Source organism: Mus caroli, chromosome 1 (genome assembly GCF_900094665.2).
Source record: "Mus caroli chromosome 1, CAROLI_EIJ_v1.1, whole genome shotgun sequence".
NCBI classification, from domain to species: domain Eukaryota; kingdom Metazoa; phylum Chordata; class Mammalia; order Rodentia; family Muridae; genus Mus; species Mus caroli.
The window spans coordinates 169,280,728-169,304,985 of record NC_034570.1 but is presented as its reverse complement, the minus strand read 5'-3'; the positions used below and the strand labels follow the sequence as shown (position 1 = coordinate 169,304,985).

The following is a 24,258-nucleotide window of genomic DNA, read 5'->3' as shown; positions in this document are numbered from 1 at the left end:
GAGAGAGAGAGAGAGAGAGAGAGAGAGAGAGAGAGAGAGAGAGAGAGAGAGAGAGGCGAGAGAGATCCAAGCTTCAGAGAAACATGAGCACAGCCCTGGCCTTCGTGACTACTTGAGGTCAGACCTTTGAGTGTTTGTGAGAATGCAACGTGAGCGTAATGAATTCTTAATGGTAGTCTGCTAATTTATCGATGAGCACTGCTAATTTCTATGCTTGAGTTTTATGTTTGTTTATACAAGTAATTGTCAAGCTGATGTTTCTGTATCACACTTAGGGACCATGAAAGAGCCTTATGCATAATTTCTATAATAAAGTCTCCAGGGTGACATGTCCTTATAAATTCATAAGTGATACCATTCAGTTTGTAGCCTGGTAGCATAAAAAAGTCCTTATATGGGTAGACACGTGTCTTTTGCATCTTGGATCTTTTTTTCATGGTTTATTTTGGCTCGGGGGTTTAAGGGTAAAGGATATCTTGGTAGGGAAGACATGGTGCCAGAAATGTAAGGCAGCTAATCGTGTTGTGTCCAGCATCAGGGCACAGAAGAGATGAATGGTGGTGGTCAGTGCCCCTTCGTCTTTTTATTCAGTCTGCAACCCCAGCCCACCACATAGAACTGCTTCCGCTCAGCCTGCCCTTCCCCCCTTCATTTAGACCTTTCTGGAAACACCCTTATATGTATTCCCAGATGTGTTTCCATGGTGATGAAATCCAGTCAAGTTGACAATGAAGATAGGAAGATTGCCAGTCACTACACACTCACCTTGCTGGCTTAAACTGTGTGTGTGTGTGTGTATGTGTGTCTGCCATGTACACATCTGCTTGTGTGTAGATGCCTGAGCTTGATGTAATAGGTGAGTGCTTTTTTTTTTTAACACCATTTATGGGCATCTGAATTCAGGCCCTGATACTTCCGCAGAAGATATTTAACGGACTTAGCCATCTCCCTAGAACCTTAAATCAGGTTTTATAAGCCCTCTATGCACTCATGGCGCCGACACCAGTGGTCTTATTCTTCAGCTGATGGCAAAGCACAGAGGTGGTGATTGGACTCCTCATGCCCTCAGCACTCATCCCCCTGTGGTAGTGATGCTTATAATCCATTAGTGAAGATAGGCAACTTTTCAAAGGCAGCTGACAGCCGCTGGTTTGGTCCTTTTTACTTTTAGAGAGCCCCTTAGGGCAATTCAAATGACTCTTTGCAAAGCATCCATTTGTCTCCGGTTGAAGGGAAATAGAAAAATAAAATATTTCCCCATAGTACTGCATGAGCGATATTGGCTCTGAGGTCTCTGCTACTGGTGTGTCATAACATTCTGGGGACCGAGCAAGATGACATATCTCTGTACTTGGACTTACATATTAACACACTTAGAGCCGGCCTTATTCTAAAGAGTTACGGTTTCAGATCTGTGCTGCTATTTCTTGATTGGTTGTGTGGAGTAGTTGTGGAAAGGCTGTCATGTGTTTGGAAATGGAGGAGTTAGTACCCGTCTCCTGGCTTTCAGCCTGACTGGCCGAGATGGATCTCTTTGACAAATTGACCAAATTACCCGTCTTGCATAGTATAGCATAACAAATTCATGCATTCATTGTTACTGTGTGTTGTTCAGTTTCCTTATAGAGATAAGACTTCCGAACCCTGCTTGATTCCCACCTTAGGGATATTATGACCTCTATGAGGAGCCTGGGATTCCGTGAAACCCAAAGCAGGGTTCTACAGACTGGCAGAGGTGACGAAGGCTTGGGTTCTGGAGAACATCTGTTATTTAGGTGTTGTGGGTTCTGCTGCGAGACCTTTGACCTGACATTCCGATGTCGTCAGGTTTGTATACAGCGGAGCTGCATTTCTTGTGCTGGAGAAGGACAGTCGTGGGGAGTGTCTTCTCAGGTTCCTGAGATTCAGAAGTGTTGGAGACACTTGGCTTCACCAATTCTGCATGTCACACGCCTGTGTTATGGGAGGTAGTATCATATTTTCTAAGAATTTAGGTAAATGATAGGAGCAACAAGAAGCATACATTCTTAAGACTGCTAGTACAGTCCTGAGCCCGAAGAACAGGGAGTAAGAATAATTGTCACAGTGATATGATATGTGGCTAGGAGGATTTTAACTCTTTGGATTTTCCAGGTGGAGAGGCCGCTCCAGCAGTTGACGCTGGCTGATTTTCAGTTTTATTGCAAGATGCCAGCCAAGTATAGAAAGCGATTCAGAAATAAAGTAGGTCATTTTTACATCATGGTTTTTCTTTTTTTTTTCCTTCACACTTCTAATCTATTGAAGATACATAAATAAAAATGGTCGCTGGAGTGCATCGCTTTGGTTCACATCTTTGGATGCAGATCTTTTAGAAGACAGAGCTACGCACGACGCCTCTTTAATTTAGAGCTCAGGTTGGGCTCCGTTCTGGTGCTGCTCTGCAGTGACTGTCCTATCGTGGGCAAGTGATTTATTTTTGAAACTTAATTAAAAAGTCCTTTCAGTGAGATTTAATTCACGTCCCTTACGTTCCACTCATTTGCTTTGTATAATTTGCCGGGCTGTGCTGCTGATTCCAGTTTTAGAACCCGTTTGTCCCTTGGAACCTGTTCCCGCTAGCTGTCATCCCCAATCTGCTAGATCACAGGATGACGCCATGTTTAACATTTGAGGGACTGCCAGATTGTTTCTATTTTCTATTCTTACCAGCCGTGTATGCACCTTCCAGTGTCTTCTGATCCTTCTGATCCATGTGACCGTGTCTAATTGTCATTGTCACTATCTCTCCTCGTGTGTGTGAAAGACTATACTTTTGAGTTTTTTGATGGACATTTTCTTAATGATTTATGAGGCTGAATATCTTTTATGTGTCTGTTGGCCTTTTGTATATATTCTTCTAGAGAATATATACAAAATATATTTTATTTCTGTGAGCTTTTTGTTGTTGCTTAACCATCTTTCGGATGGTAATAAAATTGGTGCTTTCCTTGTGGAGTTACTGTAAGGATTTAGAGAGGTAATATACATGAGATGCTCAGAGTATCAGCTGCCGTAGAGAGAATCCTTACTCTTGGCTGTGGTTATTATAGCAGTTTCTTCATGTGGCTAATGCTTCCTACTGCTCCTAAATTCTCCAGTGAGAATTTGAAAACTAAACTTCAGTTCCTAGTTCTACCAATCCTGTCTTTGCTCCATATGTTCAATTGCTTGTTTACTTGTTCCAAGGCCTTATTGTGATAGAATCTAGAAATATGAATTAACAGAGTGTCCCCCACCCCACCCCCCAGCAAGCCTTTAGACAGTACCAGAAAGGCAATTAGACAGTGATGTGCTCATTTATGTAGGCATTGAGTACTGGGCTGTGAGAATAGGTAGAGGGTTACAAAAGGCTTTGTAGTCAAGCTGGATGGTAAGTAGGAGATTCTTCTCTATACAGCAGCCTCAGTGTTGTGGACAGAAATTGTTCGAATGCTTAGCAAATATTCAGGGTAAAGCGAGACCCTCAGGGGACTCTCCCCATGGCAGTGGAGACTAGAGGCTCTTGGCCACTTCCCCTGATTGGGTCTGAAAGTCTCCTAGGCAGGAGTTATTTGCCTCATGGAGAAGCCTGAGCTGACCCACAGGCCCAACATTCTTGAGTGGCACTAAATAAACACAGCGACCCAGAGGGATGCTGCACAACCAGGAACTCAACCTATGACAGTGTTGTCAGGACCATGCCTGTCTTCAGTGTCAACAGAAAGTCCACCATCTCCAAAAAGAGGTTGCGGCCGACTAAGGACAATCAGGAAAAGTAGAGTCAGGAAATCTGTCTCTACCAGGTTCTGGGGATCGGGGAATAGGTATGTAGTAGGTGATGCCTTCTTTTTGGAAGTGAAGGAGGATGATTGCTGACACCTTTCCGGCGTTGTAGGTAGTAGGTGATGGCAAGCTAAGGATGATTCCCGAGGTGATTGATTACCCAGAGGCCTTTGGTATAAGCAAGAAACGTAATCTGCATATCCAACCCAAACCTTGGTCTGGCTCCTTTTTACTTTGAGATCCTTAAGAACCTAGAGCTTTCTCACACGTGGAATAAAACAGTATGTTCGTCAGTTCAAAATGCGATACAGCAGAAGGAGCCAGAGTTAAAAGCAAACAGAGTTTTCACACATCTCCATTCCTTATTCTATTTGGGTCTTCCATAGTGAAGAAACCCGTTCCTGAGTATGGAATTAGTTGTTTATATAGTCATACACACTCTACAGCTTCCGGAGACGCCATTCCTTGATTTGGGTTTGTTTGGGGCCTTGTTTTATATAGTTACTGCTGTGGAGAAATACTAATAGCTTCACTTCATATAAACACAAGTGGTTTTGAGGACTACAAGTGCTTGTGGTGTTTAGGTAATGTAAGTTGATTTGGCAACCAAATGTTTTGTATTGCTGGGAAGATACGGAAGTGTAGAATTACTGTTTAGTGTTCCATGTGTCCTCTTCCTCTTCCTCCTTTTCATTTCCTGTTTTTCAAGGCAAGGTTTCTCTCTGTAACCCAGACTGTCCTGGAACTAGCGCTCTATAGACCAGGCTGGGCTTGAACTCAGAGATCTGCCTGTGTCTGCCTCCCAAGCGCTGGGATTAAAGGCGTGTACTGCCACCATCTGGCTCTCTATGACTTCTAAATTTCCACCTGCTCCCCTGCTTACTGTTCTCTGAGGGTGTCCTTTACTCTGAGTGGGATCCAGAAGGGTTAGCTTGAATGGGAAGGCACTTGATGTTTCTGGGCTGGGTTGACAAATAGAAGTATCTTCTGAGTGACAGTGTGGATGGCCGTCTGTGATGACAGCAGAGGCTTTCTTTGTCTTGTTACCATTTAAGTTGGTGAAGATTACTTTCATTGCCAGTAAAAACTTGACTTGCTCAAGGGTTTCTCAACCTGTGGGTCTTGACTCCCTTGGAGTCACATATCTAATATCCTGCATGTCAGCTATATGACTATACTATAGCAAAATGAGTTACGAAGTAACAACGAAGTCCATTTATGGTTGGCATCACCACAACTTGAGGAACTGTACTAAAGGGTTGTATCATTGGGAAGGTTGAAAACCACTGGCTTACAACTAAGCCAGAAAGGAAGGGGATGGAGGAGGGAGGGAAGGAAGAGGACAGGGCAGGGGAGAGGAATTGACTACGTCCTAGAGAGGGAACAGGTTTTGCTGTAAGAGATTATTTGCCGATGTTGGTGCTTTCACGAAATAGGGGTGTGTGCGGGTTTGAAGGAGCAAGGGGAGAGATGCGTGTGGGGACAGGGATAACTGGAGGTTGTGTTCTGAGAGCTGGGCAGTGTGTGCCGTCCTTCTGGACCTGAACAGGTGACATCATGCTTGTGGGGACATGGTTATCCATGGAGGTTATGTGCCAAGAGCTGGGTCATGTGTGCCGTCCTTCTGGGCTGACCTGAACAGATGACGTCATGTAACCTTTCACTTAATCATTACTTTTCCCTTTGAGGACCCAGAAATTTGTTTGATGGTCTTGTTTTATTTAGCTGATAGTAGGGGGTTTGGGCTTTTCCTCTGTGATAGACATTTTCATACTGAGTGGTGAGGGTGCATTTCAGGGCTGCAAGGATGGCGTCCTTTCACTTTATAATGCTGTGTGTTCTCGTTTGATTTTCACTGGGCCGAACTCTCTGAATCCTTTATCTATTCGTTGACTGTTTTTAGGTCACCTACGAGTTGCTTGGCTAGATATCAGATACTGAGAAGATTAAAAAAGGAAGACACTGCAGGGGCCGCGCTTTGCCAGAGAGTGAGATCAGGAACACGGGCCACATAGTCAGAGAGCAGTTCACTGTAACTTACTTTCTACTTGCAGTTTATACTGTAAGTTTAAATATTCTGGGACGCCAGACTTCATGGCAGCTGTCTTTTGGGAAAGACAGATGCACTTTGAAAAATTCACTGTAAAATACATTTTAAAAGCATCTTCTGTGTTTACTTGTCATTCTGATTTCAAAATTGCTCCATTGAGGGAAAAAATGTGGCTGTAAAAACCAGTTTAAAGTTTGGAGAAGGAACAAGTTATTAAGAAAATAGCAAAGTAAATAAAGTAAATAAATAAAGGCTCCAGCAGGGAGCTGTGTTTGCCACGCTAGTCTGACCAGAGTTCGAGCCCCAGGACGCTCTGTAACTCACTAAAAGTTCCATAGTGATCTGACTGGGCCAGCCAAGGAGAGTCACAACAATGGGAAGGATGTGACATTCAAAAGAAGATCTTGAAGAAACAATTAAAATTTGTCATTTAAAATATCACGTGATTTTTGAGAAAGCATTCAAGTAATGACATTTTAAAAATGGTTTCTCTGATTTTCTCTAGGGGGAAAATAGATGTTTTAATTCACTGCTATTGGGATTCCTTTAGTTTCTTCAAGGCTGATCAGTTACAGAGTCCCATCTCCCGAGATTATTATAAAGGAGCAACGACCTAGGCGATGCCTGTGTGGTGGAGTGGGTGAGCTTACCTGCAGAAAGTGGTCGTCTTTTCTCTACTGGAAGGTGTTCATTGCAGCCTGATGTGTAGGAAGAAGAGAACATTGGTGTTAAAATTTTCTTATTCTCTTTTGTCATCTAGGTAGAAAAATCAAAAAATACTTGCTTCTCTCTTGTCTTCGCTCTCTCTTGTCTTTGCGAGTGATTGGTATTGATTCTCCAGCTTGACAAGATTGAGAAGCACCGTGGATGCAAACCGTTGGGCATGTCCACAAGGAATGTCCAGAATAGATTAATTGGGGTGTGAAGATGTACCCCAGATATGAATGAGACCATCCGGCTGGCTGGATGCCTGGACAGAATAAAAAGGAAGAGAGCTGCTTACTGCGTTCATCTCTGTACTTTCTGAGTGCGGACACTGAGACCAGCTGCCTTACCACCATGGCTTCCTGCCGCAAGGGATTAGACCCTTGAAACGTAAACCCAGACAGCCCTTCCTTCATAAAGCAACTTCGTTAAGTTGCTTTTGTCGAGTAGTTTTCCCAGCAGTGCATAAAGTCATGAATGCATTGACTCTTCCCTCTGAGATGAAAGTATATAAAAGTTTAAAAAAAAATCTATTTAGATAGGAATGTCACCTCCCTAAGAGGTTGACAGTTAAACAGACCGTGACTTCAGAGTGTTTCAGGTTTTACATTATTTGATAAGGTGTGGACAACCCGTTCTGTTATTTACTCTTATTTTAGTTCAGTGAGGTCACACTGCCCACTGTCACGTAGCTAGTCCAGTCCCAGGCTCATGTGGCTGTAGTGTTGATGATTTATCTACTACATTAAATTCTTTTAAAACTTTGTTGATGAAAAAACACAGTCTTAGAGAAATTAATTGATAACACATTATACACAACAAAAAATGAGGCACCATGAGAAAACTCGGTGAGTCCAGGTGAGTGGTATGAGCAGGTAGCTCACCTCAGAGAGACTGGAACGGGAACGGGCATGTGAAGATGTTCTCATCCGACCAGTCATGAGGAACACACACGCCGAGCCTCACATCTCTGCCTGGCAGTGCCCACTGGCGGGATCAGAGGTTGGTAGGATCCGGATTCAGAGCAACTTTTACACTGCCACAGGAGTGTAACAGCTGCAGCCACTTTGGAGCGCCATTGTTAACGTACAGGAGTGTTAGAGGATGTTCTCAGAACTCAGCCTTCTGCGAAGCTGGACAGGAGAGAGACTCACCGGAAGGAAAGATGTGCCACTCTCACCATGAACTCTTTTGTTTTGGGGAAATCCAGCTATGTTTTGTTGTTGTTGTTGTAGTTGTTGTTGTTTGTTTTCCCCATGAAAACATGCATGCCAACACCTAGGATGTAAGGGGTATAATTTTTAAAAACAGATTAATAAGTATTTTTAAAACTTATGTATTTTAATTAATGAACTATCAGATATAATTGACATAAAAGATCTGTGAGTTCCTTTGGTTGGTCTAAATCTGGATAAAGACCACAAAGACCACAATGTTTTGGAAACTGTTGTATTGTGTGTGCAGGGCAAGTAAGTGCTGTTGTAGTTTAATTTATAATAATAAGAGCGTTGTACTTAACGTAGTGGCCACTATGTAGGTTGTAGAACCCATTCTGTCAACATGGAAAGGTAAAATAAATTGTGATTTAAATTAACACTGAAATTGAACTGTATGTGTATATATGTATCTGAACTATATAGTATATTTATGAGGCAGTATTTACTCAAGGGTTAGATGGAATGAATGTTTAAATAATATAATCATATTTGTGTCTATAAATATGTAGTATAATTAAATATTTATATGTAAATTATAAAAACAGGTTTTAGTAAGTAGCTTCATACTGATTTTTTTTTTATCTTAATTTTTTTTTTTAATATGAGACAAGGTCTCACTGTGTAGTCCTGGCTGACCTAGAACTTGCTTTGTAGATTGGCCTCTAACACACAAGAGGTCCTCCCCCCTCTGCCTTCTGAGTGATGGGATTGAAGTCAGTGCTATCATGACTGGTTTGCCCTCAATCTGACCTCAAGGCAGAAACCAAAGGGATGATAGGACATACTGCTATATTTGAGAAGAAAACAATAACGGTCTAGAGGTTTTAGCTTGGTCTTAGAACCTTCACATAGGTGGTGTGAAGGACTGAGTTCTTAGGAAGAAAAGAAAAATAATCTTTAAAAAGTAATAAAAAGTTGAATATGTAGGACTTGATATTCTAGATGTAAAACGTCATTGGTGTTATTTAAGGCTCACTGGAATTGTCCCTGTGGTACCTATAGTGTTCAGTTTAGGCGTCACTGTTGTGTCCATTATTAGTCATACTTACTACTTAAATGGTACTCGATTTGAACCTTTGGGCAGAGCCAGAAGTGTTCGTATCAGTTTAGATTTTAAGATTTAGAGAGAATCAAATAGCTTTAGGATATCAAAGTTATATTTCAAGAGTCGGCTGAAAAGAGATTACTGAAAAAAATATTCTTGTGGTATTTTGGCTCCAGCTTTTGTGTGTGTGTATGTATGTATGTGTGTGTTTGTGTATGTATTTGTGTGTCTGTCTTGTCTGTCTGTATCTATGTTTTGCCAGAAATTCAGTATAGAGAGCATCACTAAGTTTCAATTACTAGCTATCAAAGTGACTTACAACTTGTAAAACCTTGTAGCCGATGATTGTTCATATAATGGGGAAAGTTTAAATCTGTGGTCTCGGGAAAAAAATGTTAATTTGCTCCTAAACTTGTTACAGATGCCTTGAACAAGGCAAACGGAAGGTATAAGTCATAATTGCCTTTTAATATCCTCAGAGATTTAATAGTCTCCCTTGGCTTTAATGTCCATATAGGAAGTATGCATAAACCATTTTTACTGCTTACAAGTTAGATCTTGATCAGACAGTTAAATCAGCCATTGCACTGAATTGGTAGAAGCTTCCGTGAATGTCCATTGAGCAGTGAGGTGCAGGCTGCCAGGCAACATTCAAAACTAGGGTCACTTGCTGTTGGTCCACTCGAATTTTAAAGAGATACTTGTTGTCTTAGTCAGAGTTTCTATTCCTGCACAAACACCATGACCAAGCAGCAAGTTGGGGAGGAAAGGGTTTATTCAGCTTACACTTTCCACATTGATGTTCATCACCAAAGGAAGTCAGGACTGGAACTCAAGCAGGTCAGAGAGCAGGAGCTGATGCAGAGGCCATGGAGGGAATGTTTCTTTACTGGCTTGCTTCCCCTGGCTTTCTCAGCCTGCTCTCTTATAGAACCCAAGACTACCAGCCCAGAGATGGTCCCACCCACAAGGGGCCTTTCCCGCTTGATCACTAATTGAGAAAATGCCTCACACCTGGATTTCATGGAGGCATTTCCCCAACTGAAGCTCCTTTTTCGATGATAACTCCAGCCTGTGTCAAGTTGACACATAAAACCAACCAGTACACTTGTAAATCATCCGTTTGACGGAATGAGTGGACATTGCTAGACACATGTAGATGTTGCTCCCAGCTGCCCTGGGAGAGGCATGTACAAACATCTGCCCCTTTTCCTTTCTGATGTGGCATATCTATCTACTTAGATGAAATTATCTTATGTGACATAGACTTAAATTACAAGTTCTTTGAAGATCCACTCAGCTGATTCTCTTTTTCTCTCCCTGGCAGATAGTCTGTTTTGTGTTCACCATCTTGCATTCACTTTGTAGATCACCTCCCATGGTCTGCAGAGTCCCTCATGCCTGCTTTGCTTGGAAGGAAGTTGAGCTGAGAGCCTTTGTGAGCCTTCTCTGTCAGTAGTGAGTAAGTAGGTTTACGCTTCAGAATGTGAACTCAGATCGACGAAGGGCTTACCTTTGCATGCTTTCACTGTGGTCCGGAGCGGAACACTGGAGTTTGTGTACCTCTTGTTAGCATGTTTGCCACAAAGATGATGGCTTTGATTTAGGGATCTGAGGACAGTGGAGAGAGAAGCTCTGCAGTGGATAGCTGCCTCCCTGACTAACGAGACCCAGATATTTGCTGTGCCTTTGTTTGAGAGTTAGTGACTTTAAATGACTTGTTTTCCTTCTAGGAGGGTTCGGTGCCAGTGAATAGGAGATTCAATTTCCCTGAAATATTAGTCATTATGGTTTCTCACTCTCTGTTTTATATGCTAGAATTGTGAAATAAAGCGACAGGGAACAGGCGAGAACAAACCTAAATCAGTTCTATTTTCCTTTTCTCATGGAGTTATATTATTTTGACCACATCTGTTGCTTTGTATTAAATATCATTTGTTAGTTATATGGATGGACGAGTGAATCTCTTTAATTTTGAAAAAGGCCTTTGGGCTCAAACCAGCAAAATTACTATTTGGCAACAAAAAAAATTGGAAGATCCCATCTCTAAATTGTTTTGAATATTCAAGCTAAAGGGAGATCTTATGTTTAGCATTTTCAAGCATCTTTTTGTTTAGTTAGAGTTACAGTAATTTCCCTACTCTGGAAGAATAGCAAGATTTTCATTGAGATAATCTATTTTTTCGGAGTATAGAATTTCCACGAAGAAACAACCAAGCCCTTGGCCGCATGGCATTACCATTTTTAATGGAACCCAATGCTTAGATTTCAGTGATATAAGCTTGGAAATTTTGTAAAGATACATTATTACTATGAAAATAATCTGGACTTTACTTACCTTTCTCCATGTTAAAAAACAAAAATGCCCCCCCACCCCACCCACCCACCCCCCCATGGGATTTATCCTTGAAAGGTGCTCGCTGTAGCATTCAGGACCCCTCACATGCCTTTTCCCTGGGGCTTATTTTAGACCTCACTAGCTTGAGCAGCATTTTCCTAGGAGACCCCTTCTTACAACTGGTTTGTAGGTGTGTGGTGATGAGTCAGTCCACCCAAATCAGGGCGTTTTCTCTGGCAATTTAGAGTAATGGAAGTTTTACCCAGTTCTCATGTTTCTCACCTCAGATTTCTTTCCCAAGGTCTCCTGGGCCAACCAACCACACACTGAGTCTTGGGTTTTGATTATTTTATTCAGCTTACTACAGGCCGCTGGGTGTTAGTCTTAAACCTGAGGGATGTGTATATGTGTGTATGGAGGGGTATTGCAAGGACCCATGCTCACTGCAGAGGTGTTTCTGAGTTTACCAGGTTGTGTTGCTCAGGTGGGTGTACCTTAGAGAAAGGAAGGACTACTGACTTCATGTGTTGCTATAGTCAGTGTTGGACCTGGAGACTCAGTGGTAGTTACGCCAGGTGTCTTACATGATGGGCCATCCACACAGGACATTTCTAGAGAAGCAAGAAATCATTTAGGGGCTGGAGAGATGGCTCGGCGGTTAAGAGCACTAACTGCTCTTCCAGAGGTCCTGAGTTTCGCTTGAGTTCTGCCACATTCAGAAAAAGTCTCTTGATTTAGATAAAATCGGTCCTTTATTTATTTCCATTCACTGTTTCTCCTTTTAGCACCAGGAATTGCCTAAAAATAAGCAGTCCCTCTTCTGAAGATTGCTAGTTAGTTCTGGTTTTGATTTGATGTGTGCATTTTTTTTTCATTGCTGCTTTCAAGAAATGCAGCTTTGTTTTTCATTTGGATTGAATGATACACTTTTAAGAAAAGACGGAGGGAGGAGGATGTTTTCTAAAGTGCCTGCAGGCCTTGACTTTTCCTCCCTGCCACCCCCCTTCTGCTGTTCAGGAGTTTCTCAGCAGGGGTCCTTACCCCTAGCTCCAAGCTCACCCCAAGAGTAAAGTTCTGCATGGGATCAGTGGCTGGTCCAAACAGGGCCTTAACTTTTCTCTTGGATTCAGTAAACACTGCTTTGGAAACCCGAGGATTAAAATCTACTTACTTGCTTATAAAAATTGTCATTATCTAAATAAGCGTCATACATGGTACTTCCGGCAAAAGCAAGCAGGAGTTACTTTATCCAGTGATCTGGCTCTTCTTGCTTAGCGAGCCACAGTGCTGTGTGCTAAGGTGTGCTGGAGCTGCTTGTTGTGAGCCGTGGGAAGGGAGACGGGGAGCAGGTGTGGGACTGGCTGCTGCTCACCGCCAGTGTTCTTAGATCTCTCAGTTGCAGTCACTATTTCTTAGAAGCGAACACAAGCACTCAGTGTAGTCGGGGATCGTTATTTCCAGTCACCAGAAGTAACCTCTGGGCGAGACAGACAAAGAAAGGAGAGTATAAGGGGCTGGCTGCATCTGAGGAGGTGAGTCCGGTCCCAGCAAGTCTTGTGGTCCTCCCATCCTCTCCCCGATGTTCGTCCGACGTTCTCGGACTAGCTCATCACACTCTACACTGGCTAACTTTTCAAAGATTTGGCTTACTTTTGCTTATATTGGAAGGACAGCCTTTTACTCTTATTTCCTCCTACGATGCTATTGACTGAAGTCAGATCTCAGAGTCATTGGCGATTGTTTCTGTTGACTTGTGTCTTGAGTTTGTTGTAGATGTAGGTGGCTAGTGAGAGTGGTAGTCAAGTCTGGACAGACAGGTTCCTCGTGCTGTTGTTCCCCAGCGTTGTTTTGACATCATGATGGAATCTTGGGTAGTATTTTCTTTCTTGTGTCATGTCTTAGTTAGGGTTTTACTGCTGTGAACAAATACCATAACCGAGGCAAGCAAGTCTTATAAGGACAACATTTCATTGGGGCTGGCTTATAGGTTCAGAGGTTCAGTCCATTATCATTAAGGTGGGGGTGTGGCAGCATCCAGGTATGCACGACACAGGAGGAACAGAGAGTTGTACATCTTCATCTGAAGACTGCTGGAAGTCTTCATCTGACTTCCAGGCAACTAGGATGAGGGTCTTAAAGCCCACACTTACTCCAACAGGGTCACACCTCCTAATAGTGCTATTCCCTAGGCTGAGCACGTACAAACCTTCACATGTCATTAATGCAGTCTGTTGTAGTGTTATGTACTATTTCATTTAAAACATTTGTCTTACAATTGTAGTTTTGACTCTTTGACCTCCTTGGTTTTCTATTATAACATTTGTGTGTTTGCTATTGTTTGTTTGTTTGTTTGTTTGTTTGTTGAGATAGTGTCTCAGAAGTAATCCTCCTGCCTCTGCCTTCTGAGTGCTTGGATTACAGATGTGCATCACTGTCTGGCTCTCATTGAAGTTCTTGGTTTGCGTGTTTACCTTAGTTTCAGGTTTTTCCCTTTTACATGAGTATTTAAGGTTAACATTTTCTGTGTTATTTTTAGTACAAGTTTAGGCATTTCCTTAATTATTAACTTAAAATATCTCCTTTTCTCCACTGTGACTCTTCAGTGCTGCTTCAGGCTATGTAGAAGCTTGCCCCACTCAGAAGAGATTGTACTGGGTTTTTAAAAAATACATTTCTAGTTCCTCCATTGTTAGAGAAAATGAGTGGTATTTCCAACAAGGCTGTCCTTCCCCTTGCAGAGTCACCTGATACATGACAGTCACTTCATGCTTCCCAGCTGATTTATACTCTGTTATCTACCTTTTTTTTTTTTTTTTTTTTTAAAGACAGTTTCACATGTAGCTCTGGCTGTCCTGGAACTCACTATGTAGACGACGCAGGTTTATCACAGACATCCTCCTGCCTCTGCCTCTGCTGGGATAACAGGCATGTGCCATCGTACCTGGGTAGCAACGACTTTTGATCTTTTGAAAATGTACTAAGTATTTCTAACATGGACATAATAATACTGCCCACCTTATAGGACTCCTTCAAGTTCGGCACGAGTTAATAGATGAACAGCATGGCACCGTGCCCTGCACAGCAGCAGGCGCTCACACTGCATCATTCTGTTTTCCCATCGACCCCGTTACTCTCTGGCAGTTGGTGCTTTGGCCTGCCCCGACTGTCCACCACTCCACTGTCTTCTCTGTTGGTTAATGTTACCGGGCTTATTTTAATTTTATGATTCAGCTTTTTAAATGTCTGGTTTTGTTGCTCAGGTAACTTGGGAAAAACATCTCTGATGCCTTTCAGTCTTAATCCTGCCTGTCTGAAGTAGGATTTAGTGGAGTTTCTAAATCATTTCTTAGCAGGGCTGTGTTATTAAGTTGGATAAGCCAGGACCTAGGATGTATGACTTTGGGAGTCTGGGGAGATGACTCATAACCTTTTTTTTTTTTTTTAAATACTTAAAGTGTACAGAGTACAGTTTGAAGATCCACAGCCAGATGATTGAAACCTTAAGCAATTTAAAAACCTGAGACATTTTGAGCGTCCACATGATGGTAGAAGATCCAACGCTGACCTTATATATCAGGTCAATCACAAGTGTGCTAAAAATGCAATTGCTTCAGGCTAGGTGCACAAAGTATGCATGGAATGGAAATGAAGCTGATGTTTAGAATTGGTTGCCATCTCTAAAACATCTCATCAGCTCAGTTAAAATACTGTAGTATCAGAACAGTCCAAAATTCTAAATACTCATCTTGCCCCATACACGTGAGATGAGAGAATCCCAATGTCCGTCAGGTAATGTATTTGACTTTGGATTCCTTATGGCGACAGTAATGTTCCCGTGAAAAGAGGCTGGATGTCTAGATAAGAATACAGTTAAATATTAAGTTTAGCTTAAGAAGATTAGAGGTGATGCTGGCTGTATAGCATGTGAATAGTCTGCTGATTTTGTTGTTGTTACCAGGGATTTATTATCAGACTTCAGACACAGTGGCCACTGAGCTTTGTGTGACCACCCCAGATGTGACCGTTCTTAATGCCACTGAACTCTGTACTTGAAAATAGCAGGTTAAAATGATAAATTCACGCTGAATATCTTTGTTGTCTGACTTTTCTTTGGGAGATGGAACTGTTCATCCTAGATAGAGAGCTTTGGTGCTGACCAACCAAAGAAAGGATTGCACTCAACTCAGCTTGCTGAACCAGTGAGTTTATGGACTTATAGGAACCCGGCTAACTGACAGACAGCTGCGATGTCAGGTTACCCATGACATGCCTTGTGGAAAAGCTAATAGCACACAGAAGTCCTACCTTATCCAAACCATTTACTTACGTAGTGGTGGGTAGAATTCTGGGGAGTGGATGGGTCTGGCAGGGTCTCCTGGCTCTCATGCTGTCCTCTCTCTGGGTCTCTTGAGGGTCTCTGTACGTTGCCATAGCTGCTCGGCTTCACAATAAAGATGTTCATCGTCAAACTGAGGTAATAGCTGCTGTCTTACAACGGTATATATACCACAGCCTAGCCAAAGAGCATCTCTGGGAAGGTGATAGAGGATGCTCAGCCATTTAAAAAATCCAAATCTTTCAGCTATTGGATGGATCACAGGGCCCCCAATGGAAGAGCTAGAGAAAATACCCAAGGAGCTAAAGGGATCTGCAACCCTATAGGTGGAACAACATTATGAACTAACCAGTACCCCAGAGCTCTTGACTCTAGCTGCTTATGTATCAAAAGATGGCCTAGTAGGCCATCACTGGAAAGAGAGGCCCATTAGACTTGCAAACTTTATATGCCCCAGTACAGGGGAACACCAGGGCCAAAAAGTGGGAGTGGGTGGGTAGGGGAGTGGGGGGGGAGGGTATGGGGGACTTTTGGGATAGCATTGGAAATGTAAATGAGGAAAATACCTAATTAAGAAAAAAGAAAGGAAAGAAAAAAAAATTTCATACATATTGCAAAGAATGGAAGAACTACTAGAGCAAAGTAACATTTCAGAACTGACATGCTGCCAGAATAACTGTGAGTGAATCAAATTAATGGCTTTAAAGTTTTCTTGAATTGGTGACTTTTTGCAGGGGTGTGAAGAGGAGGTGGAGTTTCATTATGATGGTTTGAATGGGATGCCTGTCTAATTCCAGGCTTCACAGTATATGATATTATCTTTGTGACATATTTTTGGTGGGTTAAGTGGCTTGGCTTTCCTGGAAGAAGTATGTCATTGGTTAGAACTTAAGTTTACAGAATTCAGGAGCCATTTGTAGTATACTCTCTGTGCTTCATGTTTGCTGCCTAAGATGAAAGCCATAGGTCTCTGCTTCCTGTTTGGTTGCCCTTCCTTCCTGCAGCCGTGCTCCTCTGTCAGGACTTTGAAGGACTCTAATCTCTCTACATCTCTAATTCTCAAATAAACATTTACTACTTCTATGAGGAAAAAAAAATCCAAATCTTGACTCTGTGTGTGTGTGTGTGTGTGTCAACAGTGCCTGTTTATCTGAGCTTGTGCCTGGAAGCTGGAGACCACCTTCCTTTATTATATTATTTATAGTGTCTTCCTTTATTACTCTCCACCTTATTTACATACAGACTTTCTCACTGCTCATGGATGTCACTGCTGGGGCTGGGCTGACTATGGCCGGCATGCAGTGGGATCCACATGCTTCCTCTCTTGCTAGCAGTGGGGATGTATGCACACACAGCTACATCCAGCTTCTATGTAGGTGCTGAGATGCCAAGCTCAGGTCCTCATGCTTGAGCAACAAGCACCATTCCAGCTCCTAAAGAAATCTAAATCTTCAAGGATGTGAGCAGAACTGTGGGCATCAACGTGCTGACGTGGGTTTTCTGTCTGCAGCCATACGTCTCTTACTTATTTTCTAACACAGAACAACTTGTTCTTTGCAGGAAGGAGAAGCTGATGCGTTGTTCTCAATGCCGAATTGCCAAATACTGCAGCGCCAAGTGTCAGGTAAGACTAGTGAGCTGTGCATGGAACGCTTCAAACCCTCCACCTCTGCATTTCTTCTCCGTTATGCCCGCGGGCCTGTTTCTTCTTTCCTTTCATCTCTTTTAAAGACAAAACCAGAACAGCGATTCCTGTTTTAACTGGTTATTTCTCCTTTAGTTTTAAATTCAATATTTGTACAGTTTGAATAGGCTTTGTCAAAGAAGGGAGGGGAGGAAAGAAGGAGAGAGAGAGAGGGAGAGGAAGAGAGAGAGAGAGAGAGAGAGAGAGAGAGAGAGCACTAGCTGCACTTTAATCAAAGCCAGGCACTCATTGACCATTTCTACCCCAACACAACCTCCTATTGCCCCTTTAGCTATGACTCCAATGGATTAGTTTACTGATGACATCAGCGCCTTCACGACCCAGGCACCTATCTACCAGTAGCACCAGCTGGGGACCAAGCCTTTACTTTAATAGCCACGCATGTGGTGGTACATTTTAGTTTGAAACCATCACACCATTCATTGTTAAGTTTTCTGTGCAGGCATATCTGAGATCATATATGTTTATAAAAACATATACAGTTGTTTTGCTACAGGTTCTTCTATGCCTTCATTTCCTTTTTCATATTTAGAGATTATTTTATATCACCTAATATATATGATATTTACCATGATCATAATTTCCTCATTAATGAATGTTTAGATTTTCCCCAAAGTAGATATTATTAATAAGGTATCTAACATTATTTTTGTAATTTTTGTGTACTTGTAAAATTTAATTTAATGATAAATTTCTAATCATAATTTTTTAGCGAAAACATATATGCATTTTGAATTTTTAAAGATAATGCCAAATTGCCTTCCTAAAGATTAAATTAATTTGTAATGAATAAGGTTGTTAATATCTTTGGAATTCTTTTAAGGATGTATAATTAACATTCAATATGACCTTTTCTTCAAATCTTTTGATTAATCATTTAATAAGAAGTATAATTATGCTCTAATGAATTGTATCATTAAAAAGTCTAATTGAAACTTGGATGTCCGTGTGGTCCCATGCTCATTCTTATTTTGGGATATGTGTGTGCTCTCGTGTGTTTATGTGCACAGACACTCATGTGGGATGTGTGTGTGCTCACTAGTGTGTTCCTATGGACAAGCACTCACTTGGAGTTCTCATTTTTTCAATGTGGACCATTTTTTCAGGTATTTATTTGTTTATTTATTTATTGCTATCTCATTTTTTCCATTGAAATTAGTTTCTTCAGGATGCAAATAAAAATTATTTTAATGGGAAAAATCCATTGTTGGATAATGTCAGAGCATCTAAGTTCCCACGTTACTTCTGCCACTTTCTAGTTAAGTAATTTCATAGGAAACATAGGGCCGGGCTGGAGAGATGGCTCAGCGGTTAAGAGCACTGTCTGCTCTTCCAGAGGTCCTGAGTTCAATTTCCAGCAGCCACATGGTGGCTCACAACCATCTGCAGTGGGGTCTGATGCCCTCTTGTGGTGTGTCTAAAGAGATCAATGGTGTAATCATGTACATAAAATAAATAAATTAATCTTTTACTTGAAAGGAAAGAAAGGAAGAAAGAAAGAAAGAAAGAAAGAAACAAACAAACATAGGGCCAGGCCTTGTTTCTGAGTCTGTACTGATGAGAGCTAATATCTTACGGACATCTGCTGTGTGTAGGCTGTTAATAAGAATCTTGGGTAAATTAGCTACAGGTGACACTCACCTTAGCAGTAAGGAAACAGCTCAGAAAAGCAGTAAATTGTTGTGTATTTCATAGTTGATGCTCTCTAGATTTTGGGAAATGAATGTATATGAAGTTTCCAGATTTTATACTTACTTTGTAAATGTAAATTTTATTCTTGCTGGAACATTCTGATTACATCTGCCGTTCTATTCTCTGTTGTGTTTGTCCTTTGTTTCTTGGCCCCTTTCACTGTGATGCTTGGTCCCTCCACCTGTTTTATATTGTGTTCAAAAGACACAGAATGGAAACATTTAAAAACTGAAAACAAGAGCCAAGGAGATGGTTCAGTGGGTAATGCCGGTGAGTGTGAGCGGGCACCTGAGTTCAGACCATCAGCTATGAAAGTATGTGTCTGTAACCTGAAACTCTGTGGGAATGGAGACAGGCTTGGGAGTGGAGACTGAAGCTCATTGGCCAGCCAGCCTGGCTGCAATCCATGAACTGCAGGCTCAGGAAGGGACTGTGTCTCCAAAATTAAAGGTAGAGAGCAATCAAGGAAAGATGGCCTAGTTCAGCCTTGGCCATCTACACATACGTGCGTGTACATGCATGTATATCTTCACACACAAGCACAAGTCTTATGTAGGAACAACGTGCACACACACACACACACACACACACACAGAGAAATATAAAAGTTCAACATGCTCCTGATAAGATATAAATATTAAAAAATATTTTTATTTTTTATTTCACTTTTTACAACAAATACTTTATCATAGTGAGATCTCAGCTTTCTTGTACAAAATCATAAACAGTAACTACAATAGAAAGCAGGGGTGGGGGGGAGAGAGAAAGCCACCCTAGGGGTTTACAGTTACAGTTGACAAATCCATATACCTTAGGGTATTTCAATGTCTATGCATACTTATCTGATCTAATGCTCTTCGAGACAGAGGGTGTATTTTATTTTCCTCAAAATAAAAAATTTAGCTGTTCATTTATAAAGTTTTAAATGTAATTTACCCACTATCAATTTGCCTTATATCTAGTGATTTATCTTAGCTGCAAATATATGACTTTAAACAGAAATATAAGATTGTCAACAGTAACTACAATGGAAAGCAGAGAGAGAGAGAGAGAGAGAGAGAGAGAGAGAGAGAACACAAATGCTTTTCCTCTCAAGATAAATCATAGAAAATCTATTTTGTGATTATATTTTAGCCCATCCCCACCCCCTGGCGACATGTGGCTCCCCATTTCCGTAAATGTCTGGTCAGGTGTAATGTGTATAGAAATGATGAATTAACATACTATTTGACATACATCTTTTGGAAACTATTTCTAATCTCAGCGGCCCAAGCCTTTATTTTTCCTTTTCCCCATTTTTGCAAATATGTTTTCTCTGAGGCTACTTTCTCCAGTTGTAATAATACAGAGAGAGAAGGAAAAAAAAACATTATCTGATTAGAAGAAGTAGAGGGAGTTTGGTGTGCGGGTATGCCACTTTGATTCATCGTAGTGTATATATTTTATTACATATATTTGTTATTCACTGTAGCATCAATAACAGTGTCGTCGTTAGATATAATGTGCAAGGTAATGGGAAAATAGCCAGTAAGATGAAATATACCATGCCCGCTAGAATATATGTTTGTGGGCGTGTGGGGAGTTGTGTGGGTGTGGAGGTGGGAGTGAAAGACTGGCCGGAACATATGCATTTAAACTGCTCCGGTTATCCGCCCCTTAAGGTACAGAGCTAAACGCTGTAATTATTGAGGCTACTATAAAGCTGCACAGAGTTAAACTGACAAACTGAACTATAAGGACGATAAACAGTGCTGAACAGGAAGTAAGAGCAAACAGAAGGGAGACTGATGTAGGGAATGTGACTCTGTAGGAGAAAAATACGTTTGTCTCTGAGGGATGCAACCGGCCGGCAACTGAGCATTTACCCTGTGCCTGTGGTATCAGCACGTTGTCTGAGAAAGGTTTGGGGGCCGTTTTTCAGGGTACAACAAATTCTTTCTGCTCAAAGGATACTGCCATCGCCATTGGCATTTACATTTCCTTTTTAAGCATAAAGCACAAGAACGTATTTTCATTATAGAAATGAAGGAACAGGACTGAAACAATGGACATTTTCTCCTTTTACTTCTGTTCATTTAGAGAGAATGATTCTTTTTTGTGAATGCAGTAGGCTGCAAAACTGGTTCCTCCAAGTTTCCTATGCACTCTGCCAGTCTGTCCATCCTCTACTCACAGCTGAGCATGCATATAGTTTTGTTCCTGATCCTGACAAGATTTATTCTTTTTCTTTGGTGACTGCCTGTGCCTGATGGTGGCACATCCATCCTATCATTTCCTAGTGTGGGAACCCGCCTCTATATTGGTATAAAGGACCACCCCAGATGATTCAGAGACTGAAATCAGGAAGAACGGGCTGTTTTTTTTGTTTTTTCGAGACAGGGTTTTTCTGTGTAGCCCTGGCTGTCCTGGAACTCACTCTGTAGACCAGGCTGGCCTCGAACTCAGAAATCTCCTGCCTCTACCTCCCGAGTGCTGGGATTAAAGGCGTGCACCACCACGCCCGGCCTGGGCTGTTTTCTTATTAAGAAATGTAAAAACTGACCGAGATATTGATAGCAAGTAAACCAATCTCAAGCAAACTCCCCAAGTAGTATTTTACCTTTCCTGGACTTAGCTGACTTCTGATATTTACATTCGAATTGAACTCATTGCTAAATAAAGCACACGACCAGATTCTAGATCACATTTCCAATTATGATCTTAGGAAAGGCACTACATTTGCATAGAGAGGTTCTATTTCATATTTGCAATTATATATCTCCTTACACACGTGAATCATATTTTTGGGTCAGCATTTCATGTGTAGTTATCAAATGATTTGATTTATTTTTATGGTAGAAAACTCTTCCTATGTCAGTAAGCCTTTTACAGGGTGATTTTATCAGTTGTTTTTTGCAGTGCTGTTCTTCAGTGGGGTCGGGGGTGTGGCTAAAGAAAGCTAAACCTCTTGATTATTTTAGGAATAGTTGTCTTTCAGACCTCAGGCTGAGAGGATTTGCTGTGCTGTGAATAGTCCTGATGCTGTTTGTATTTTGATGCTAATTCCATTTTCCCAGGAGGGGCTGTGGATGAGGAGTGAGTCATGTACATAGGTGACTTCTTGTGAACCTTCTCTCCACCTTAACTTGTAAAATAAAGGCGAGAGCCGGTGATTGGGCAGTGGAAGGGAAGGTGGAGCTGGAAAGTTTGGGGTAGAAGGAGGAGATGGGAGAGAGAGGATGAGGAGGAGAAAGAAGGAAGGAAGATGAAGGAAGAACTGGACGATCTAGATTCCACGTGGCTTTAAATAGCCACGGGTAGCTATGAATTATCATATAAGGGATGGAAAATTACAGGGCAATTTGTCTTACCTAGGTGGGCAGTTTATATCAATATCAATTGGCTCTGAAATTATTGTGTGGGCATCTTGTGAATTGAGAATTTATTGATATATAAATCTGACTGATGAATTATAAGCTTCTAGAGTTTTGATTTACTCTGTTAAGGGGATTTGTGACAACTGGCTACAGGGGCTAGATGGCTAAGAAGGTATGGGCAGTTCTGAGGCTGGTGAACCGGAGCTGGGAAGACCTCTGCCTGGGGCTAACCTAGAGGCAGAGAGACCAGGGCCAGAGAGTAGCTGGGTATAGAGTGGGTTGGTGCAGATTTTTTAAATATTTCCCACAACACTGCAGAGTTGTTTTTGTTTGTTTGTTTCTTTTGTTTATTTGTTTTTTTGAGACACGGTTTCTCTGTGTAGCCCTGTCTTGGATTTGTTCTGTAGACCAGGCTGGCCTTGAACTCACAGAGATCCACTTGCCTCTGAGTACTGGGACTAAAGGTGTGCACCACCAACCACCTGGATTTGGAGAGTTATTTATGGTGCCTCCTTACAATCTCAGTGGTGCCTGGAGACCGTTGGCATTCACAGTGACTCTGTTATACTGTATCAAGATCTGTCATAGCTGTTACTGTTTCCTAGTTCTTCTGCTTTTCTTATTTTTGTCTTTTATTATTTCCCTGCCTTTTGTAGTCTTTGGTTAGACATTTTGTTCACAGTGATCCCATTTTTTTGTCTTTTCTGTACTTTTTGTTTTCTGAGATCAGGTCTTACCCTGTAGCCCATACCGGCTTCAATTCATATATCTCAAGATGGCTTAGCTAAGATCTTCCTGCAATAGCCTCTAAGTACTTGGATAACAGGTGTATGTCATACGTCCACTCTTTAGGGAAAGCAACTGTCTGTGTAAGAGTAGGACCAAGTAGAAGACCGTAGTGGTCTGGATGGTTTTAGCATTGTATTTAAACTGGATTTTTCACCTTAACTCTCCATTGCTTAGTCTAAATCATGCCAGTAGTAGGAAGATATTTTAAGATACTTTAGCAATATAGGCTTTTGGGGTGTTAACTCCCTCTGTTTCCCCTCACACTCACATCCCCCCTCACCCTATATGCTCCAGCCCTGTTTTAGTCTCCATCAGTTACACAGGCTTGCTTGATTGCTCCCTCCCTCCCACCCTCCCTCCCTCCTACCCTCTCTCTTTCTTTCTTAGATTTATTTATTTTATGTATATTACACTGTTGCTGTCTTCAGAGACACCAGAAGAGGGCATCAGATCATATTGCAATTGTTTGTGTGTCACCATGTGGTTGCTGGAATTTGAACTCAGGACCTTCAGAAGAGCAGTCAGTGCTCTTAACCGCTGAGCCATCTCTCCAGCCCTCAAAAGAAATCTTCATGCAAGAATTTGATCAATACCCTTTAGTTGTAGCTGTTAGACAGCCTGTTCCACATCTACTTTATATTCCCAAATTCCAGCTTTGGAGGTCTTCACACCTCTGAGGACCTGTGGTCCAACGTTGGGCCTTTTAAAGCACAGAGGTAGAGCTCTCACTTGCTACCAAGCACTCTTGAGTGGAATGCAAACTTTCAGGTCTTCTCTTGTCTAGATTGCAGGGCAGCTCACTTACTTTGAGTTGTGCTCTTAGGAAACCCTGTAGATGCCTGTTTTTCAGGAGGCATATGTTGAATGCCTTGCAGTGATTAAAATTTGTCCAGGGTCTGGGGAGATTACTTAGCGGCTAAAGGCATTTACTGCCAACCCCGACGCCCGAGATCCACCTCGTGGCTAGTGAGAACAAACTCCTGCAAGTTGTCTGTTCTTCTGCCTCCACACATCCACTGTGGGCATGTGCATATGTTTATACATACACATGTGCACATACATACCTTAATAAATAAATGTAATAAAAAAGTTCAGATAATCATTTTTATCTCATGAATAGACAGTTTCTAGGGAAGTTGTTAGGGCATTTAAACAGGTATGTTTGGCACATGTAGGGCTATTCTAGGAGAGAAGCCCCTAGCTCAGGCCTCAGGACAATAGTGGACACCCAAGAACTCACGA

At 41.7% G+C, this 24,258-nt stretch overlaps 1 protein-coding gene across 1 annotated transcript in view; it reads left to right on the top strand.

Moving 5' to 3' along the window:
• The window catches only part of Smyd3 (SET and MYND domain containing 3), a 564,623-nt gene that overhangs the window by 80,926 nt on the left and 459,439 nt on the right, over positions 1-24,258 (top strand). Inside the window, exon 2 of the mRNA XM_021156846.2 lies at positions 17,035-17,098. Coding sequence (XP_021012505.1) covers positions 17,035-17,098 — 64 coding nt within the window. The remainder of the gene's footprint in view (positions 1-17,034; positions 17,099-24,258) is intronic.